This window comes from Silurus aristotelis (genome assembly GCF_946808225.1).
Source record: "Silurus aristotelis genome assembly, chromosome: 12".
NCBI classification, from domain to species: domain Eukaryota; kingdom Metazoa; phylum Chordata; class Actinopteri; order Siluriformes; family Siluridae; genus Silurus; species Silurus aristotelis.
This window is the reverse complement of record NC_139585.1, coordinates 8,252,742-8,270,440: the sequence shown is the minus strand read 5'-3', so window position 1 is coordinate 8,270,440 and position 17,699 is coordinate 8,252,742. Positions and strand designations below refer to the sequence as shown.

The following is a 17,699-nucleotide window of genomic DNA, read 5'->3' as shown; positions in this document are numbered from 1 at the left end:
CTCCGATGTTGTACGGTTTAGAGACAGTGGCATTGAGTAAAAGACAGGAGGTGGAGCTGGAGGTAGCAGAGCTGAAGATGTTGAGGTTTCCGTTGGAAATGACGACGATGGACAGGATTAGAAATGAGTTTATTAGAGGGACAGAGCATGTAGGACGTTTTGGAGACAAGGTGAGGGAGGCGAGATTGAGATGGTTTGGACATGTGCAGAGGAGGGACATGGCGTATATCGGTAGGAGAATGCTGAGGATGGAGCCACCAGTAAGGAGGAAAAGAGGAAGGCCAAGGAGGAGGTTTATGGATGTGGTCAGGGAAGACATGCAGTGGGTGTGAAAGAGGTAGATGTAGAGGACAGGGGGGAATGGAGACGGATGATCCGCTGTTGCGATCCCTAATTGGAGCAGCCAAAAGAAGAAGAAGAACACTGCAAAAGGGGGGAAAAAAAGAATCCTAATTCAGAATTGTGCAGACAGTTTTATAATTTTTTTTTTTATATCACCCAGTCAATTTGAAGGTCACAGTAAAAAGAAAAAAAGAAATCTCTGAGATGGCACAAGGAAAAAAAAATAAAAATGGAACAAAGGGAAACCATCATCTCCAAAAAGAGAATACATTTAGACCTCTCATTGTGAGCAAAAGGAGAACTTCACTTCCAAATAGAGTGACTGCTACAGAAAAAAAACGCACAACTGAAATGCTATATATATGTAAACAAAATGAAACAAAAAACCCATTATTTCGCGGAAGCATTTGTCACGCTGAGCAAATGAGCTGCTACAGAGTCGGAAGCGTAATGCGGACACGGCCTCACCCTGAGCTTGTGTTAAGGATGGATGATTGGGATCTTTGTCTGGCAAGTCAGCACTCATTTGTCCAGAGTGAGAAAGCTCTGAGGATGCATAAATGTATTCATCATGAGGCAGTGGTAAAGATGATCTGGAGGCCAGACAGTGCTGCTGATGCCTTAGCAAACTGCACACAGGGAGCACAGGGGATGTGTAAAGCGGCACAGTGGAACGGAGGTTGTTACTCCATTTCACATGGCTACGTCCCTGAGATGAGAAGCGGCTATGTAATTACTCTTATCGTTCGCAGTAAGTTCATAATTAAAGCCGGCGCCACTTTCAATTTACTTTGCAGCAAGGGCTAATCGCTGCTGCACTCTTTAACGGGATCGCACTTCAAAACAAGAACAACTTAGAAACGGGATTTATAATAAGACCAATTACAATTTTATTGTAGTCTTGTTTTGTTAGAAAGTGTTCGCCTGAGCCGAATGCTATTTACTTTAGCTTAGATGGAAATATTTCAAAAAAAAAAAAAAAAAAAAAAAAAAAAAAAAAGCAAAATGAAAAACTGAAGAACTGGAGTTTTGATTAGATTAAAACTGAGCAAGCTAATAAATAATTTCTCAGTTTATGGATCTGATCTTTCTAAAAGTACATTCCTGTAAGAAATACATGCATAAGATCAAATTTCCTTACAGAGCTCCACCATGGTTTAGCTTTGCCCCGACACATTAACGCTTCTCCTCAGGACATGGAGTGAGGATTTCCAGCAGGAGTGCAGCAGGTGGGAGGAACACATGGCTAAGATTTACGAGATGCCGGGGTGTGATGGGAAACAGACGCACCGAAACGCCTGGAGCTGCTCAGCGTACGAATGTTAAATTAAGAGAGGACCAGCAATGTTTCAAGTCGAACAGCGATAACCCATAAGAGCTTCAAGAGGCTGCTGAAGCTATCTTTACATAAGATCGATTGATTAACAGAACACATTAATACTTTACTCCTACATTATTTAACATCTAGTCAAAGGTCATTAATCTATATATAAAGACAGTGACTCGGCTGATGCACATCTTGGGGAAGCTGAAGTTCATTCCACCACCTGGGAGCTAAAACAAAGTCTTGATCCCCCCCCCATAAAAATTTATACTAATAAAAGGTTAACAGAACCTATGCCTTATTGAAGAGCAGGAAACAGGTGCTGTGTATTAGCAAAGCAGCTCTTTTCGCATTCGGGTATTAAATCCTCAGCACAAAGCGCCCTGTGTCACAGCATCATAAACAGCGTAAGATGAAATAGCGAGCGGAGACGTGCGGGGAATGTTAATGAAGGAAAGAGATTTCGAAAAGAGAAACACATTTCAGAGAAACTGATGGATAAAGTAAAATGTGCGCATACTCAACGAACAAAAGAAAAAACAAAACAAAAAAAAAAGCACACACGGCAATGCAGAAAAAAAACTATTTTGGAGTGCAGGCGCAGAGCTTTACACACTTCTACCTTAAAACATTTAATGGTTATTTGTATTGGGGGAAAAAAAAAATGGTTCCAAGTAGAATCTAGTTAGAAAGCTAAAATATCTAGCTTTCAAAAGAATGTCCTAAATAAACCGTGGGTTTGTTTTTAAATAGGGTTCTACAGCAGGGTTACATTAAATATAAAAATGATTGTCTAATTAAGTCCAGTCAAGTAAAAATGAGTGTCTAATGAGTGTAAGCTGTTCCGCTGTCTCAGTGCAGATATCTGAATATCCGTATTTAACCACAGCTCAGAGAAGGATGGTTTTTCTATAGTGCAGGGCAGCTGGAATGGATTTGAAGTACAACAATAGTGTTGAAGATCTATATCTGCATGATCATTTCCCTCTGCAACTTCTAGTCAACACCTAAACCCTTTGACAGCGAGAGCGCTCGATGATGGCAGCGGTTGCGTCTTACACGATTTTCATTTAGAAAGGAAAGAACACATGCAGAGCATTCAGAGCTTTGATCGCATATTCAACTTTTGGGTTTACAGTATTATAATATTATCTAGGGAGCGTTCCCAAACTGAAAATTCCTACAAAGAAGTAAAAAGCTCTATAAATTAAAAACGCAACCAATTCCAGCAAAAGCATGTTCAAACCCACTCATCAAGGTTAATGACTAAATACATGTTTTGCCTTTAACTATAAAATGTTGCTATACTTCTAGAGTAATAAATTTACTAATGCAGTGTCGCATGCACTAGTCCGGACTGCTAATGTATGTTAAGGAAAATTACACTGCAGTCTGACGTTCCTGATACGTATCGCATACCGTAGGATTAATGCACTTCTTGTAATTCTCCACTTTTCTTTAAAAACCATACATAAAGCTCTGGTACTGTATAAATGACAAGTCGGAACTCATATATGAAATTACATGAGCCAAAAACTGCACGAGTTACATGTACTTTGTAAATCTGTACCACATGCCTATATGCGAAGAGATGTTTTAAGGAGGAGGAAAAACTAAGAGAAGTGCAAGACGGGTTTAGGGATGTGTTCCTGCTGGTGCTGCAGTACAGTGGCATCTGTTTGTACTACTAATGAGTCAATACTGAAGAGAGTGTAAGTCATTGACCTGTGCTGTAATCTCAGCCAATGCATCCTCCTCTGCTCTTACAATCCCTCTGCTAATCTCTGCATATCCAGTACGAATCAGTCTGACGCATTCATCGGAAGCTGGGATCGGTTCTTCACGCAGTCCTGCTGTCTTTTGTTACTTGGAACCTGATCGTTCTGCTCTGATCTACCCAATGGTGAGAGTATAAGCACATGCATGCTGATTCTTCAGGGAATGAAAAGAACTACTGGCCAAGCATGAGTGACAGCTGAGGACAGCCTCAGATCATTTTGCATAATGGAGTCCAATAATTCAAGGCCAGGAAGTGAAATTCGATTTCTCCTGTCTGTTGTCGCTTGGTCTACATCATGAGACAGAACAGGGTTGATTTCTTTAAAATATTTTAATACCATACACTCGACTAAGCTTCATCCTTTTTGATCTTTGTGTCAACATACCTTTCATCTTTGTTCGTACAGCAGAACCTTTGTGCATTAAACGCATGTCTTTTTCCCCAATAATCACTGTGGAACCATAGTACTGAAAAAAACTGACTAGTTCTGTAAAAAAAATTACAATACTAAAGTGTGAAAATATGTCCAATTGCTAGTGGCTTTAAGATGCTAGTCCAAGAGCTATTTAAAGGGAAAAGGCACAATACAAAACATGACATCTGCACAGACCAAAAAGTCACTTAATGCATTAAATAAAGTGAGTATGATATTTTCCAGGCTTGTAACAAAATATTTTAAAAGTAAGAACACAGCACAGCACAACCAAGCTGAATTCACAACTAGACCATACAACAGAGGGTCTTTGTGCTCTAGAACAGTGGGTCAATTGGTACCAGGCCGCACCGGAATAATACATAACTTACATTATTTCCGTTTTATTTATTATCTGATTCTGAGCAACGTTTTATTTTGGAAAATGACCGGATTCTCTCTTCCACATCTGTCTATGACTCACTCTTGATGCATGTCATGATGCCTCGGTCACATGTCTTACCTCCATCCGCTACCTTCTTAAAGGGGCTGCTCCGGCCGCTAACACACAAGAAAAATGAACAACAAACACAGTGGATTCATGTTTATTATTAGATTTTGAAAATACCAGTTTTTATGGTCATATCATTTTATTTTGTTGTATTTATCCACCACACCTTAAAGGCCGGTCCGTGAAAATATTGGATGACATTAAACCGGTCCGTGGCACAAAAAAGGTTGGGGACCGCTGCTCTAGAGGCAATACAAACAGCTAGCAACAATTCTTAAGAATATTAGGAAGCCTTGAGTTTGAATATGCATAGTGGATAGAATTGAGCACTAAAGCTTTTCACACAAACAATTTATGTGTGAAGAAACGTAAACCTAGCAAACCTAGTCATTGAGCATCATGTACTACATATAATCTCTAGGCATTGGTAGCCTACTACTAGTTACTAGCGGTAAAGTGCTTTAGCCTGTTCACCTGCAGTGTTTCTTCATTTCATGTGTCTGCATTAAAATCAATAGATTTCTGCAAAACAGTTCCACATTTTTTTTTTACTACTTTTTTTTTCTAGTTTGGACCATTGAAAACACGACTCCACTCAAAGGTTTTAGCTCATTCGCCGTTTGTATGAAAGCCAAAAAGAATGCTTTTTTTTGTTGTTTGTTTTTAAAGAAACACTGATGACCCAGCGTCAATCTTGGCATGCCCTTCGCAGTTCTGCATTATTAAGCATGCATTATTACTGCTGCTGACCTGGCGGTTAGCTTGTGGTCTGTAATTTATTTAAGATCTTATTTGCAATTTGATTTCGCTTTGTTCTATAAACACACTATTGTGCAGAGGCACCAGAATAGAAATACCCAGTGTATTTCTTCTAAATCCACCACTCCGGCAGTACAGACCCTTCTCTTAACAGGAGCGTTGATAAAACCTCAGTGTAAATTTTAATTTCATCAGTCCATGTGTATAAATCCTTGTGTCCGACAGCAAAGCTTAGCAAGTAGAAAGTAGTTCCTGGAGATATTTGTGTTTTCCACATTGTTCCTTCTTAATAGCTCAATACGTAGCTTTTAATGTTATTCTGCTCGCATGCTCATGTGCGCATTTTAAAATTGCCTTTGTGTTTTGTATTAAGCCCCTCGAACGTGCGAGTGTGTACAGACACAAGTACCTACCTACCGGAGGTTTCATGGCACTCAAGAGTACAATAACCGTGCAATACAATAACCCTGCATCACCTGGCAGCTAGTTATACAAAGAAATGTCAACGTGTGCAAATGAAATCACCCCGTTTTTGTAAAGCATGGCCTTGCTTTGGAGAAAGGTCATTCCCATGAGCTATAATGGCGAGAACAAGCTGGGGGAAAAAATGACGGATATGAACGTTTGATAAGTGGAACAAAACGCTGAGGACATGAGAATAAATCCCTGGACCCCACATCACCTCCTTCTACAAGACTTTTTTCGGTGATAGCGTGCAATCCACGAAGACATGAAGCATTAATATTACATGACTGAAGGTTGCACCAAATGGTCTCTTTAAACGAAGACGAGCTGGGAGTTAGAATATAAACGTCGTTTGCTGTTACACGATTTGCTAAGAAATCACTAAGGTCTACATACACACTTAAACACGCTTTGGGATGAAGTGTATAGCAGGGGTTATTACTCTCTCTCTCTCTCTCTCTCTCTCTCTCTCTCTCTCTCTCTGACTGGGAGATGTATGTATCCTGTCTGAATAGCCTCCCATTAGCAGTAGTTGTCAAGGCGATGAAAGCGGGCTTGGCTTAAACCTCTGGGTGGCCCTCACATCTCCCCTGTGTCTCGCCAACTCAGACACACAAACCAGGAAGTAAAAAGTCAGTGAGAAGCAAAAAAAGATAAAAAAAAACCCACATTTTTATTCACTGACTGTAGTGCTCTGGGTCACAGCGTCTTGCAAGTCATGGGCATATAGACAGAAGTTAGACATGTGACCACAACCCAAACTACTATAAAGTGTACTTTACAGTCTCGACACACACACACACACACACATCCACAAAACCTCCAACCAGATGACACAAACTCTATTATGGACAAACAAGAACACAGAGAAAAGTTGACAGACAAAAACGAGTGGAAAAGGTAGGGGCAGTAGTGTGTGTGTAAATGGAGAGATGGACATGCCACCTGTGTTTTGAAGGCGAGAACAAGAATAAACAGGCAGAGTAAATACACAGGCGGGCGGATGAAAATGTATGGGGAGCTGGAGTTAATTTAGCACCTCGGAAGACAAGCTTTCATTCTGAGGTCTAAAAAAAAAAAAAAATGAACAGGACACGATGACTCAGAGCCGTGCTGACAGATCTGGTCTTCTTGCAGCACAAAAACCCCACGTGATGTAACAGTCTAGCAGCGTGCAGTCACCGGCTAACGGAATACATCCCTCCTGCGCTGCTGGGCTACAGCCAGACGAGCGTGTATTAAAGTGGTCTAAAAATTGAGCACATCATTCAGTTGATTCAGATGATGCATTATCCGGCGTCTTCCAGCACCCTGCATCTGGCATAGACAGTAGCAGGAACAATGATAAAATCAAAGTCGCTCTGTATTAAGTAAGTTTGCTAGCGATGTAACCGAATAAAAATACATTATCCAGAATGAATAGATAGTTTCATAACAGATACACAAAAAGTGATGTTAGTAAGTTACAATACATTAGACTACTAACTTGTTTAGATTTTGGGAAATAAAACCAACTAAAAATAGGAGCTGTGCAATTAGAACAGCCATGCACACATTACTTCTTAAAGCATTTATTAAAATGAGTGATGTAGCTGAATCTGAGAAATTGTCAGAGCCAGAACTCACCTAGTGTGCTTTTCATCCACTACAACATTTGTAACCCATTTTATAATTAAATGCAAATGTATATATGGATATTTATAACCCTAAATATACAATAACCCAGCCATTAGGGTTGCACAAGCCAGTGCACTCTTAGTGCCGGTCTCAAGCCCGGATAAATGGGGAGGGTTGCGTTAGGAAGGGAATCCAGTGTAAAACGTGGCAAATCAAATATATGGATTACAAAACTAAATTTCATATCGGACAACAACCGCCACAGGTATTGTTAACCAACAGGGTACCAGTGGAAATTGGGCTACTGTTAGTCAAAGGAGGAGGAGGAGAGGAGGAAGACGTCTACAGAGACGGCAGGGAAAGAAGCAGTGTAGGAGAGTGGAGGTTCGGGTTGGTACTTTGAATGGTAAAGGGAGAGAGTTATCTGTTATAATGGAGAGAAGAAAGGTAGGCATGTGTGTTCAGGAGGCCAGGAACATTGGAGGTGGGTTTAAACTGTTCTATTATGGTGTGGATGGAAAGAGAAATGGTGTAGGGGTGTTCTGAAGGAAGAGTACAGTAAGAGTGTAGTGGAGGTGAAGAGAGTTTCTGATAGAGTAATGAACATAAAGCTGGAAGTAGAAGACGTGATGATAAATGTCATCAGTGCTTATGCTCCACAAGTTGGTTGTGAGATGGAGGAGACGAAAAAATTCTAAAGTGAGTTAGATGAAGTGGTAGATGGTGTACCTAGGAATGAACGATTGGTGATTGAGGCAGACTTAAATGGGCATGTAGGTGAAGGGAACAGATGTGACAAGGAGGTGATGGTAGGTATGGTCTTAAGGAGAGGAATGTGGACGGGCAGATGGTGGTAGATTTTGCTAAAAAGATCAAAAAGACAGTGGTGAATACGTATTTTAAGAAGAAGGAGGAGCATAGGGTGATGTGTAAGAGTGGAGGAACATGCACACAGGTGGACTATGTTCTATGCAGGAGATGCAACCTGAAGGAAATTGAAGACTGTATGGTGTTGGCAAGGGACAGTGCAGCTAGACAGCATTGGATGATGTACTGTAGGATGGTTTTGAAGGTGAAGAAGAGAAGGAGAGTGAGGACTCAAAGAAGAATAAGATGGTGGAAACTGAAGAAGGAAGACTGTAGTGTGAGGTTCAGGGAAGAGGTCAGACAGGGGCTCGGTGGTGGTAAAGAGGTGCTGGATGATTGAGCAACTACTGCAGGAGTGATGAGGGAGACAGCTAAAAAAAGGTACTTGGTGTGACATCTGGAAAATGAAAGGAAGACAAAGAGACATGGTGGTGGAATGAGAAAGTGCAGGAGAGCATTAGGGGAAAGAGGTTGGCAAAACAGAAGTGGGATTGACAGAGCGATAAGAAAAGTAGGCAGGAGTACAAGGAGATGCGACAGCAGGTAAAGAGGGATGTGGCGAAAGCCAAGAAAAAGGCAAATGAGGAGCTGTATGAGAAGTTGGACACTAAGGAAGGAGAAAAGGATTTATACTGATTGGCCAGGCAGAGGGACCGAGCTGGTAAGGATGTGCTGCAAGTTAGAGCAATAAAGGATGGAGATGGAAATGTGTTGACTAGTGAGGAGAGTGTGTTGAGAAAAAGGACGGAGTATTTTTAGCAGCTGATGAACAAGGAAAATGAGAGAGAGACAGAAGGTTGGATGGTGTGGAGTTGGTGAAGCAGGAAGTGGATAGGATTATCAAGGAGGACGTAAAAGCAGCAATTAAGAGAATGAAGGGTGGAAAGTCGGTTGGACCAGATGACATACTGGTAGAAGCGTGGAGATGTTTAGGAGAGATGGCAGTAGAGTTTTTAACAGGACTGTTTAACAGGATTTTGGAAGGTGAGAGGATGCCTGAGGAATGGAGAAGGAGTGTGCTGGTACCGATTTTTAAGAATAAGGGAGATGGGCAGACCTGCAGTAACTACATTTACTATTAAGTTGATCAGTCACACTATGAAGAAGTTAAAGGAAAGAGTAGTGGAAGACAGGCTGAGAGAAGAGTTGGCCATCTGTAAGCAACAGTATGGTTTAATGTAGAGGAAGAGCACCACAGACGCCTTATTTGCTTTGAAAATGTTGATGGAGAAGTATAGAGAAGTTCAGGAGGAGTTGCATTGTGTGTGTGTGTGTGTGTGTGTGTGTGTGTGTGTGTGTGTGTGTGTGTGTGTGTGTGTGTGTGTGTGTGTGTGTGTGTGTGTGTGTTGATTTAGAGAAAGCGTACAACAGGGTGCTAAGGGAGGAGTTTTGGTATTAGTATGAGGAAGTGAGGTGTGTCAGAGAAGTATGTGAGGGTGGTGCAGGACATGTATGAGGACAGTGTGACAGCAGTGAAGTGTGCAGTAGAAACAACAGACTGGTTCAAAGTATAGGTGGAACTGCATCAAGGATCTGCTCTGAGCCCTTTCCTGTTTGCAGTGGTGATGGACAGGTTGACAGACGAGGTCAGACAGGAGTCTTCATGGACTACTATATGTGCAGATGATCTTGTGATCATGAGCAATCACACTCGTCTTTGTTTAAACACCCATTCAAAATTCAGGCCAAGTTGCTGCTATAATATCTTCACTCTACTGATAAGATTTTCACTAGATTTTGGAGCATGGTATAGGAATTTGTGCACATTCTGACACAAGCATCAGTAAGGCAGGAAGTGATGCTGCTGATCATGTTTTTATGGCTTTCTGTTTAAACAGGTTTAGGGCCTCTAAGTTGCAGTGAAGGGAAATCGTAATGCAAAAATGTGGTATTACATCAAGAAAGGCCCACACCTGGCACTAATGGTCAGACCTTTGACCATACAGTGTACACAGACACAGAAAGAGGCATCACATTGCCAAGCACCCCTACTAACACAACTATAATGTAATGCATGTCTAGTGTTCTGCAGCAGAAGGGTGTATGTAAATCACACTGGGTTGTTACAGATAAAATGGTTTCTCAAGGGTTCTTTGCATACTTAAATGGCTCTTAGCTTCTCAAAGTCTATTTGAAACCCTCTTTAATAGAAAACCTTTCTGTTGTAGGGTTTTACATAACCAATATAAACTATGAGCAGTTTCCTCTAACAAGAACATCAATTTTTGTCTGTACTCTTTGCTTTTTGTCAAAACCCGTTCGATGTAAATCCAAGAAAAGTTGGTCAATTCTGTCAATTTATTTCTTCAAATATATAGTATAGCTAAGCTCTAATACTTCCACAAAATCAGTTTGTTTGTGCGTCTGTTATGTCTTCCCAGGGAGTTTTGTCTTCCCATTGTGACTTCGGTCTTGCTCTGTCTGCATTTCTGTGAAGCTGCCTGTTGATGAGGTCCATTGTTAAAGCCTGCTATACAAATGCAATTTATCTGAACGGAATTAAAATTACAAAACTATACAGGTCACATAGTAACAGTAAAAGTCTTCGAATAAGAAGATAGATACTTTTTTCTTCTTCAAATACTGTACAGAATCACAGCAAAAACTTTCTAATGCTTGCCTATGGGTTTTTGTACTGCATGATCCATGAACAGCGATTCCACATAATTACGGCAATGACAAAACTCTTCCCTCTGTAGGGAAGATAAGACTAACTCTAAAACTAACAAATTACCCAGACATAGAGATTTCTTAACAAACTAAGCTATACATTTACATTCTTGCATAAATGGTTGTTGACGATCTGAATGGCCATTTGTAAACTTCCATTACGAGCTGCCATCGTTAAACCACTGCTTTTTTTTTTTTTTTTTTTTGGGGGGGGGGGGGGGTACATAAAAAAAAACAAAACAAAAAAAAAACCAAAACATGGAAATGGACATTCCTGGCTTCCAAATCAATTTAGAAAAGACAGAAGGTAAAGAAGTCAATTTCTGGCACTGATTAAGACAAAGTGGACACCATAATCTGCAGTCCAAAGAAAAGAAAAAAAAAGTGTTGCATCTCTAAGATGGATTGGAAAACAAGATCACTCAACGTGCTGCTTGCAGAAAAACTCAGTTGGGTGATTAATGACAACTTTCGGGTGTTAATAGGACCGTGTCAGAAATCACAGCTCTATTCTGAGAGCTTTCCTTCACTGCTTGGAGACGGTCTTCGCAAAGGAAGAACCAACACTGGCCTGATGATGATAATGTGATGAAGATGCTATGGCAAGTGATTGCAATAAGCTTTAGCACATGTTTAGTAAAGCCTTGTCAATTTCCATACTAATTACTATCGCCACACGCTTGCAAATAACAGCCACATGACAAACACGTGGTGTGTGGTGTAAGATTTCATCTTTAATAAAAAAAAAAAAAAAGTGATCAGATTGTTAATCGCCAAATCTATTACCCGTAAATGTTCACCTGACGCACCTTGTTTCATCATCACATTATCATCTCCAAAATCCTCAGTGTGAAGGTCGTCTCTGATGTGTCTGGTGATGATAAACTCCTGGAATAGAGCCGTTAACGGCCGTAGACAGCATGGAGACGAGGAAACGGAGAAGCAGCGCAGCAATCTCAGAAATCTTTCTCATGATTGAAGTAAAGGATGTCATGGCACATGCTCCGAAATTGAAACATGGTCCAGGATAAATGTCTCCAGGTTGTTTAGTGTTTGTGTCTCTGAATCCTACTACTTGTGTGTCACTGTAAAAATTCCATCTCCAAGAAAAAAAATTAAAATAATAATTCTAAAAAAAGATATATTGTTTAAAAAGTGCATATAGTAACATATTCTGAGATGCTTTTCAGCTCACCGCAATTGTAACGATTTTATTTCAGCTAGAACCAGTCTGAACATTCTCGTCTGAACTCAGCAGTTTTCTGAAATCTTGTACCAACGTCCATTCATTTTGTTTAGCAGCTAAAACGTGGCAAAAATTAGGTCATGCAGCAGGACAATGATCCCAAGCACACCAGCAAATCCACAACAGAATGTGTAAAAAGGAGCAGAATTATGGTGTTGCCCAGTCAAAGTTCTGACTTCATACTGACTGTAAATGCTGCAGCAGGACCTTAACAGAGCTGTGCATGAATAAATGCCAGCAAACATCAAAAGAACTAAAGCAGCAAAGAAAAGTGAAACAAAATTCATCAACAATAACCTAAGAGACTGAAAGTCATACAGAACACCAGGACTTCAAGTTATGCTGCTAAAGGTGCTGCACACATGGTTTCTCAATTTTTGCTTGTTTTTTTGCAAAACTAAATAATGGCACGGTGTAATGTACCATGTTTTCTTGAGGATGTATTTGCCTTTAAGACATGCTGAACACCTGATTTTTTTTATTCATTTATTATATCCTGATACGTAAAACCATAGAATTCTAAGACTGTGTAAAGAAATACCCGCTTTACCGCGGTTCGAATCTGGCGCCCCCGGTTTATCGCAGAATTTCATTTGCCACATAACTAATTTGTTTGGCTGATTTTCCCGGTTCCCAATTCAGTTTTATGTTGAAATAATACAATTTCTTAATAAAAATATCATTATTAATTCTAAAAGGAAGTAAAATGTTCATACAGTACAGTACTGTATACATAAAATAGCATTTCGGGGATTTTTCGTTTATCGCGGGCGGTTTTGGAACGTAAACGGGGTATTACTGTATTTGCATTTCACATGACTGTATAGTGCATAAACACACAGACAGTCCAGTTTCATTTTTCTGTGATTATTAATGCACAAAAAAAAAAACCCAGTCAGGTTTGAGGACAATAAGCCAAACAAAAAATAAACTTGAACTTGTTACCATGTTCGCCTATGGGGATGACAAACCAGGAAATTACAAGCAATTAAAACAAAGTTCATTATACTACAGCCATTATTCTTCAGCTAAAAGAGAAAAGAGACTGACAGTGAAAGAGACTAAATATATAGTGAGAACATTTTAAGAAAAATGAAACACCTTGAATAAAGTGTCTCAAAGAGAGAAACGTTTTTCTGTAAAACAATCAGTGAAAATGGTTCATTTTAATGGTAAAGGACTAGTGTGGAAAGAGAATTTAGAAAATGTGAAAGTGTTACAGTAAGGCATGTCAAAGTAATGTGTATGAAGTCAAGCACCTCCATCAAGCTTTTACTTGAAGGTGAATGACTCGGAGAGAATTAAATAAAAGGTGCACCAAGCTGAGCTACGTATTAAAGAGTTAAGCAATAATGTACAAAATGTAAAAAAAAAATCTATTCCTTAATTAAATAACTGAAACAATGTGAATAGTGATGTGACGTGAAATCTATGAGTGATCTTTAATATCAGTTTGAGAAAGAAAGGAGAATAAAAAACGTCTTATTTTTATGGCACTTTTAAAGAGAATATGACATCAAAATCAAATCAAAACATTTTTCTCTCCACAGTCAGAACGATTTATTCGGCAGGTGTGCTCTGGTTTTATCTATCAGGATTGGACTGGAAGGAAACTTGCTTGAAACAAACCTGGGAATTGAGTAGGAAGTTGGATGTGTGTGTACATGTTTTTGTCCCATGACTCAAGCCATATTTATTTAAGTCTGCATGACCCGCTAGCAGTGTTGGGCAATAACGCATTACTGTAACACAGTTACTTTTGGCAGTAACTAATACTGTAACGCATTACTTTTTAAATAAAGTAACTTCGTTACCGTTACCGTATGGTGCGTTACCCGTTACTTTTATAAATGAATACATTTTGGCTGAAGTGTAGACTACAGCCTGACCTGTTTACAGCAGCGACGCATTGTAGGATTGGTGGATGAACCACTGTAAACACGAAGAAGACGCACTGTGGGCGTGTCTCCGTTTATTTAGGTCTGTGCGGCAGTAATGGCGAGTCGAGGCGAGAGCAAGACGAGTTTCTCAAAGTGGAAATATGTTTATTATTTCACTTTAGTTGAGTATAAAGACAAACGTTTTAGTCAAATGTAAGCTGTGTCTTTCTGGTTCGAAGGTCATGTCTACTGCGATAAACAGCAACTCCAATCTGTTGAAGCTCCTCCAGAAACTCCACACCTCGACGAAGCTAGAAGCTAACCTGGTGTTCTGTTCTACATTGTTGATAGTTTTCATACTTCAGCTGTGAAAGGAACATTTTTAAGGGCTCAACACAACAGCTTTTATGATGCAGAAGCCACTTTAGTTTTTGATTCTGAATATATTTTGTTATTTATTTCAGAAATCCTTGTGATATATTCAGTTTGTGCTGGTCTGACTTAAATAAAATAGTGTTTAAAAATTACTTTGTGTTTAAGTCAGTTTTGTGTTTTACATTAAAGAAAGTTCTTTAAAAAAAGTAACTAAAATGTTACTTTTAACAGTAACGCATTACTTTTTGGTGTAAGTAACTAGTAACTGAAACTAGTTACTATTCCTTAGTAACTAGCACAACACTGCCTGCTAGTAACAAAGTCGAGGTCAACTGTTCAAGTCAATGTTTGTGCTCAAAAGCATCTCAAACGCATGTTCAAAAAAATATTTATAGATATTAATTGTAATGTGGACAAAAGAAAGAAATTAGTCTTCTTAGTAATGAACCATGCAAAATCTGATAAATTGCTAATCTAAGAAGTCAGTTTTAAATTTAGGGTTCTTGAATATATGTAAAATCTCAAAAAGTACCTAAATGGCTATGAAGAATACGACTCCAGGTGGCTCCGTGCTAAAAATGTAAATCTTTTATAATGCTAACATACACCGATCAGGCATAACATTATGATCACCTGCCTAATATTGTGTTGGTACCCCTTTTGCTGCCAAAACAGTCCTGAAAATTAACAGCATTAACTTCTTCAGCAATTCCAGTTACGGGAGCTCGTCTGTTGGATCAAACCACACGGGCTGGCCTTTGCTCCCCACACCGTTCACCACTGTTCCTTCCTTGGAGCACTTTTTAAAAAAGATACTGACCACTGCAGACCGGGAACGTCCCACAAGAGCTGCGGTTTTGGAGATGCTCTGACCCAGTCATCTAGACATCACAATTTGGCCCTTGTCAAACTCACTCAAATCTTTACGTTTGCCAATTTCTCCTGCTTCTAACATCAACTTTGAGTACAAAATGTTTACATGTTGCCTAATATATCCCACCCACTAACAGGTGCCATGATGAAGAGATAATCAGTGTTCTACCTGGTTGTGTATGTAAAATCTCAAAACTACCCGAGATCACTATGGAGAAAATCCCAGACGCAGAGGGAAAGATGACTTGATGCTAAAATAAGTATCGGTGCATAAAGACAAATCATTTCAATACATATTATTTATAAAGAAGGTTAGACTAAGTAACAGTGCTCAGAAACGAGCTTTTCCATAGGGTCAAAAGGATTCATGTTTGTTCTGACCACTGCTTCATCTGAGGAAGCAGGAAAGAAAATCTTTCAGGTGTTGCCTGTAACGCTGAGTCACCATTTCAAAATTTTGACTAAACCAAAAACGTTGGTACCGCTGACATCAGCCCTACCATGCTACTGATATACATGCCTAATTATAGAAACAAAGTGGTACTTTAGAAAAGCACAGCATGTTCTGCTGGAACCAACAAAGCTAAAACATCACACTGTGCTCTCGAAACCCATATGGACCGCTTCAAGGAGCAACAGCATACGAAATCGCACGAGAACCTGCTCCCATGTGTTAATCCGGCTCACAGCTCAACGAGAGAGAGGCATTCATATAATAAAACAAAGTGTGAGCATGCAGCGTGGGGGATCAGTAAGGCTGGAGAATGTGAGGTATTTATAATTCATGCCATTGTTTTGTGTAGCCCCTGCACATCTGATAGTGCTGGTGCGGAGGCGGCCATTAGCATCCACAAGGAAAAAAAAAAAGAAAACAAACAAACAAACAAAAAAAAAAGAACAAATTCAGTGTGTGCATGGAGGGAAACACAAAACAGTTGCCCACTTCTAAGAGCTGTTTCTAAGCAACAGAAGGGATGAGAGAGGGAAATAAAAAAGAAAGAGTAAGACGGGGTTTTAATTTTTTTTTTTTTCTCAAGTTATTCTTTAAATTCCCAGATTTGTCATGCCCCCATTTCTCCCACATATTGGAATGAGATGTTAATGGAGCTTTATAATATTCTGTACATATTTACACTTACACCGTAAACATCGATAACCGTAGTCCTGAGGACTTACTGCATTAAAAGCCTTAACCATAAACAAAACCCACGAAAGGGCAGCGATGACGGAACAGAAAACGCAGAGGCCTGGTGCTGGACACAAGCCGCACTCACTTGTTCTGCATCATGTTCATGATGACCCAGTCAGTAGGGTAGACGTTCTTCCCGATGAGGTCTTTGAACATGATAAATGTTTCCATTAAGAAGTCCTGTAAAGGAAAGGAGGGAGAGTGTGAGATGAAACAACGCTCTATAACAGCCTGCACTAAAGGCTACACAAACACGGTATATAAACCTGAGACCGCATCAATTTGAAATTGCTCTTTTAAACCTCATTTCAAAATGAGTTTAATACTTGTTGGGAAGAACCTTCAACTTCTGGTGTTTGAAGTGCTAAAGTCAAAAGAGACCAGCAGTGTGTATTTAGTATAATTCACTCATTGAAAGCTTTTATAGCTAAAACCCGAAAGACAAACACACATCCCATGTAGTGAGGAGTAAAGTCACAGTTACTAAGAAAAGAAATACTAATAATAAATGCTGCTTTTTGGCACCAATTAAACAGCTAATTGAATACAATTATATATTCTTAATTAATTGTAAAGCCTATATAATAGTCAAGTCAAGTTTATTTCTATAGCGCTTTTCACAACAGACAATGTCTCAAAGCAGCTTTACAGAATTTAACAGTTAAGGTGAATGATGTGTATTAATCCCTGATGAGCAGCCGTGGCGACTGTGGCAAGGAAAACCCCCCCTAGATGTTATGAGGAAGAAACCTTGAGAGGAACCAGACTCAAAAGGAGAACCCATCTATATTTGGGTGACATCAAGAGTGTGATTATAGTCTTTAAACAATACAGAACACTGGAGAGTGAGAACTAACATGAGCACTGGAATGTAAGATTATGAGTGATGTTCTTTCTACAGTCTTATACTGTCAGTCATTTGAGGTTATGGAACCAGGAGCTACTGAGCAACTCATAAAAAAGTTCGGCAATAATACAGTCGTTCCCCCTGTTTATCGCGGTAGTTACGTGCCAAAACCGATTGCGCAAAACGAATTTTCACGATAAACGGACGCCACCCCGAAAATGCCTTTTTTAAAAATTGTTAATTCATCCTCCAACACTCTTTAAACACACACAAAAAAACATTTGCAAGAATATAAAAAGATGAATGTTAAATTCGTCTAAATTCGTAGAAATGTCACATTTATAGTGAGTGCTGTACGGTGCAGTACAGTAGTGCAGCCTATGCATAGTTTCTCTGCTTGTTTATTGGTCCTATCCTATGATGTCAAAAAAGAGACCGAGTTAAAGATACACGTCACTGCGTTCTTTATTTTCATTGGCTGAATCTGGTGATGCGAGTCTTCAACTCCACCCTTTTGTTACGTTAGAGGGTACAACTACCGA

The 17,699-nt window shown here is 39.6% G+C and overlaps 1 protein-coding gene across 2 annotated transcripts in view; it reads right to left on the bottom strand.

Annotated features, from left to right (window-relative positions):
• dock1 (dedicator of cytokinesis 1) overlaps positions 1 to 17,699 on the bottom strand; it is a 291,553-nt gene that overhangs the window by 76,245 nt on the left and 197,609 nt on the right. For both annotated transcript variants that reach the window (XM_083556371.1, XM_083556372.1), the window contains exon 29: positions 16,396 to 16,490. In XM_083556371.1, coding sequence (XP_083412497.1) covers positions 16,396 to 16,490 — 95 coding nt within the window. The remainder of the gene's footprint in view (positions 1 to 16,395; positions 16,491 to 17,699) is intronic.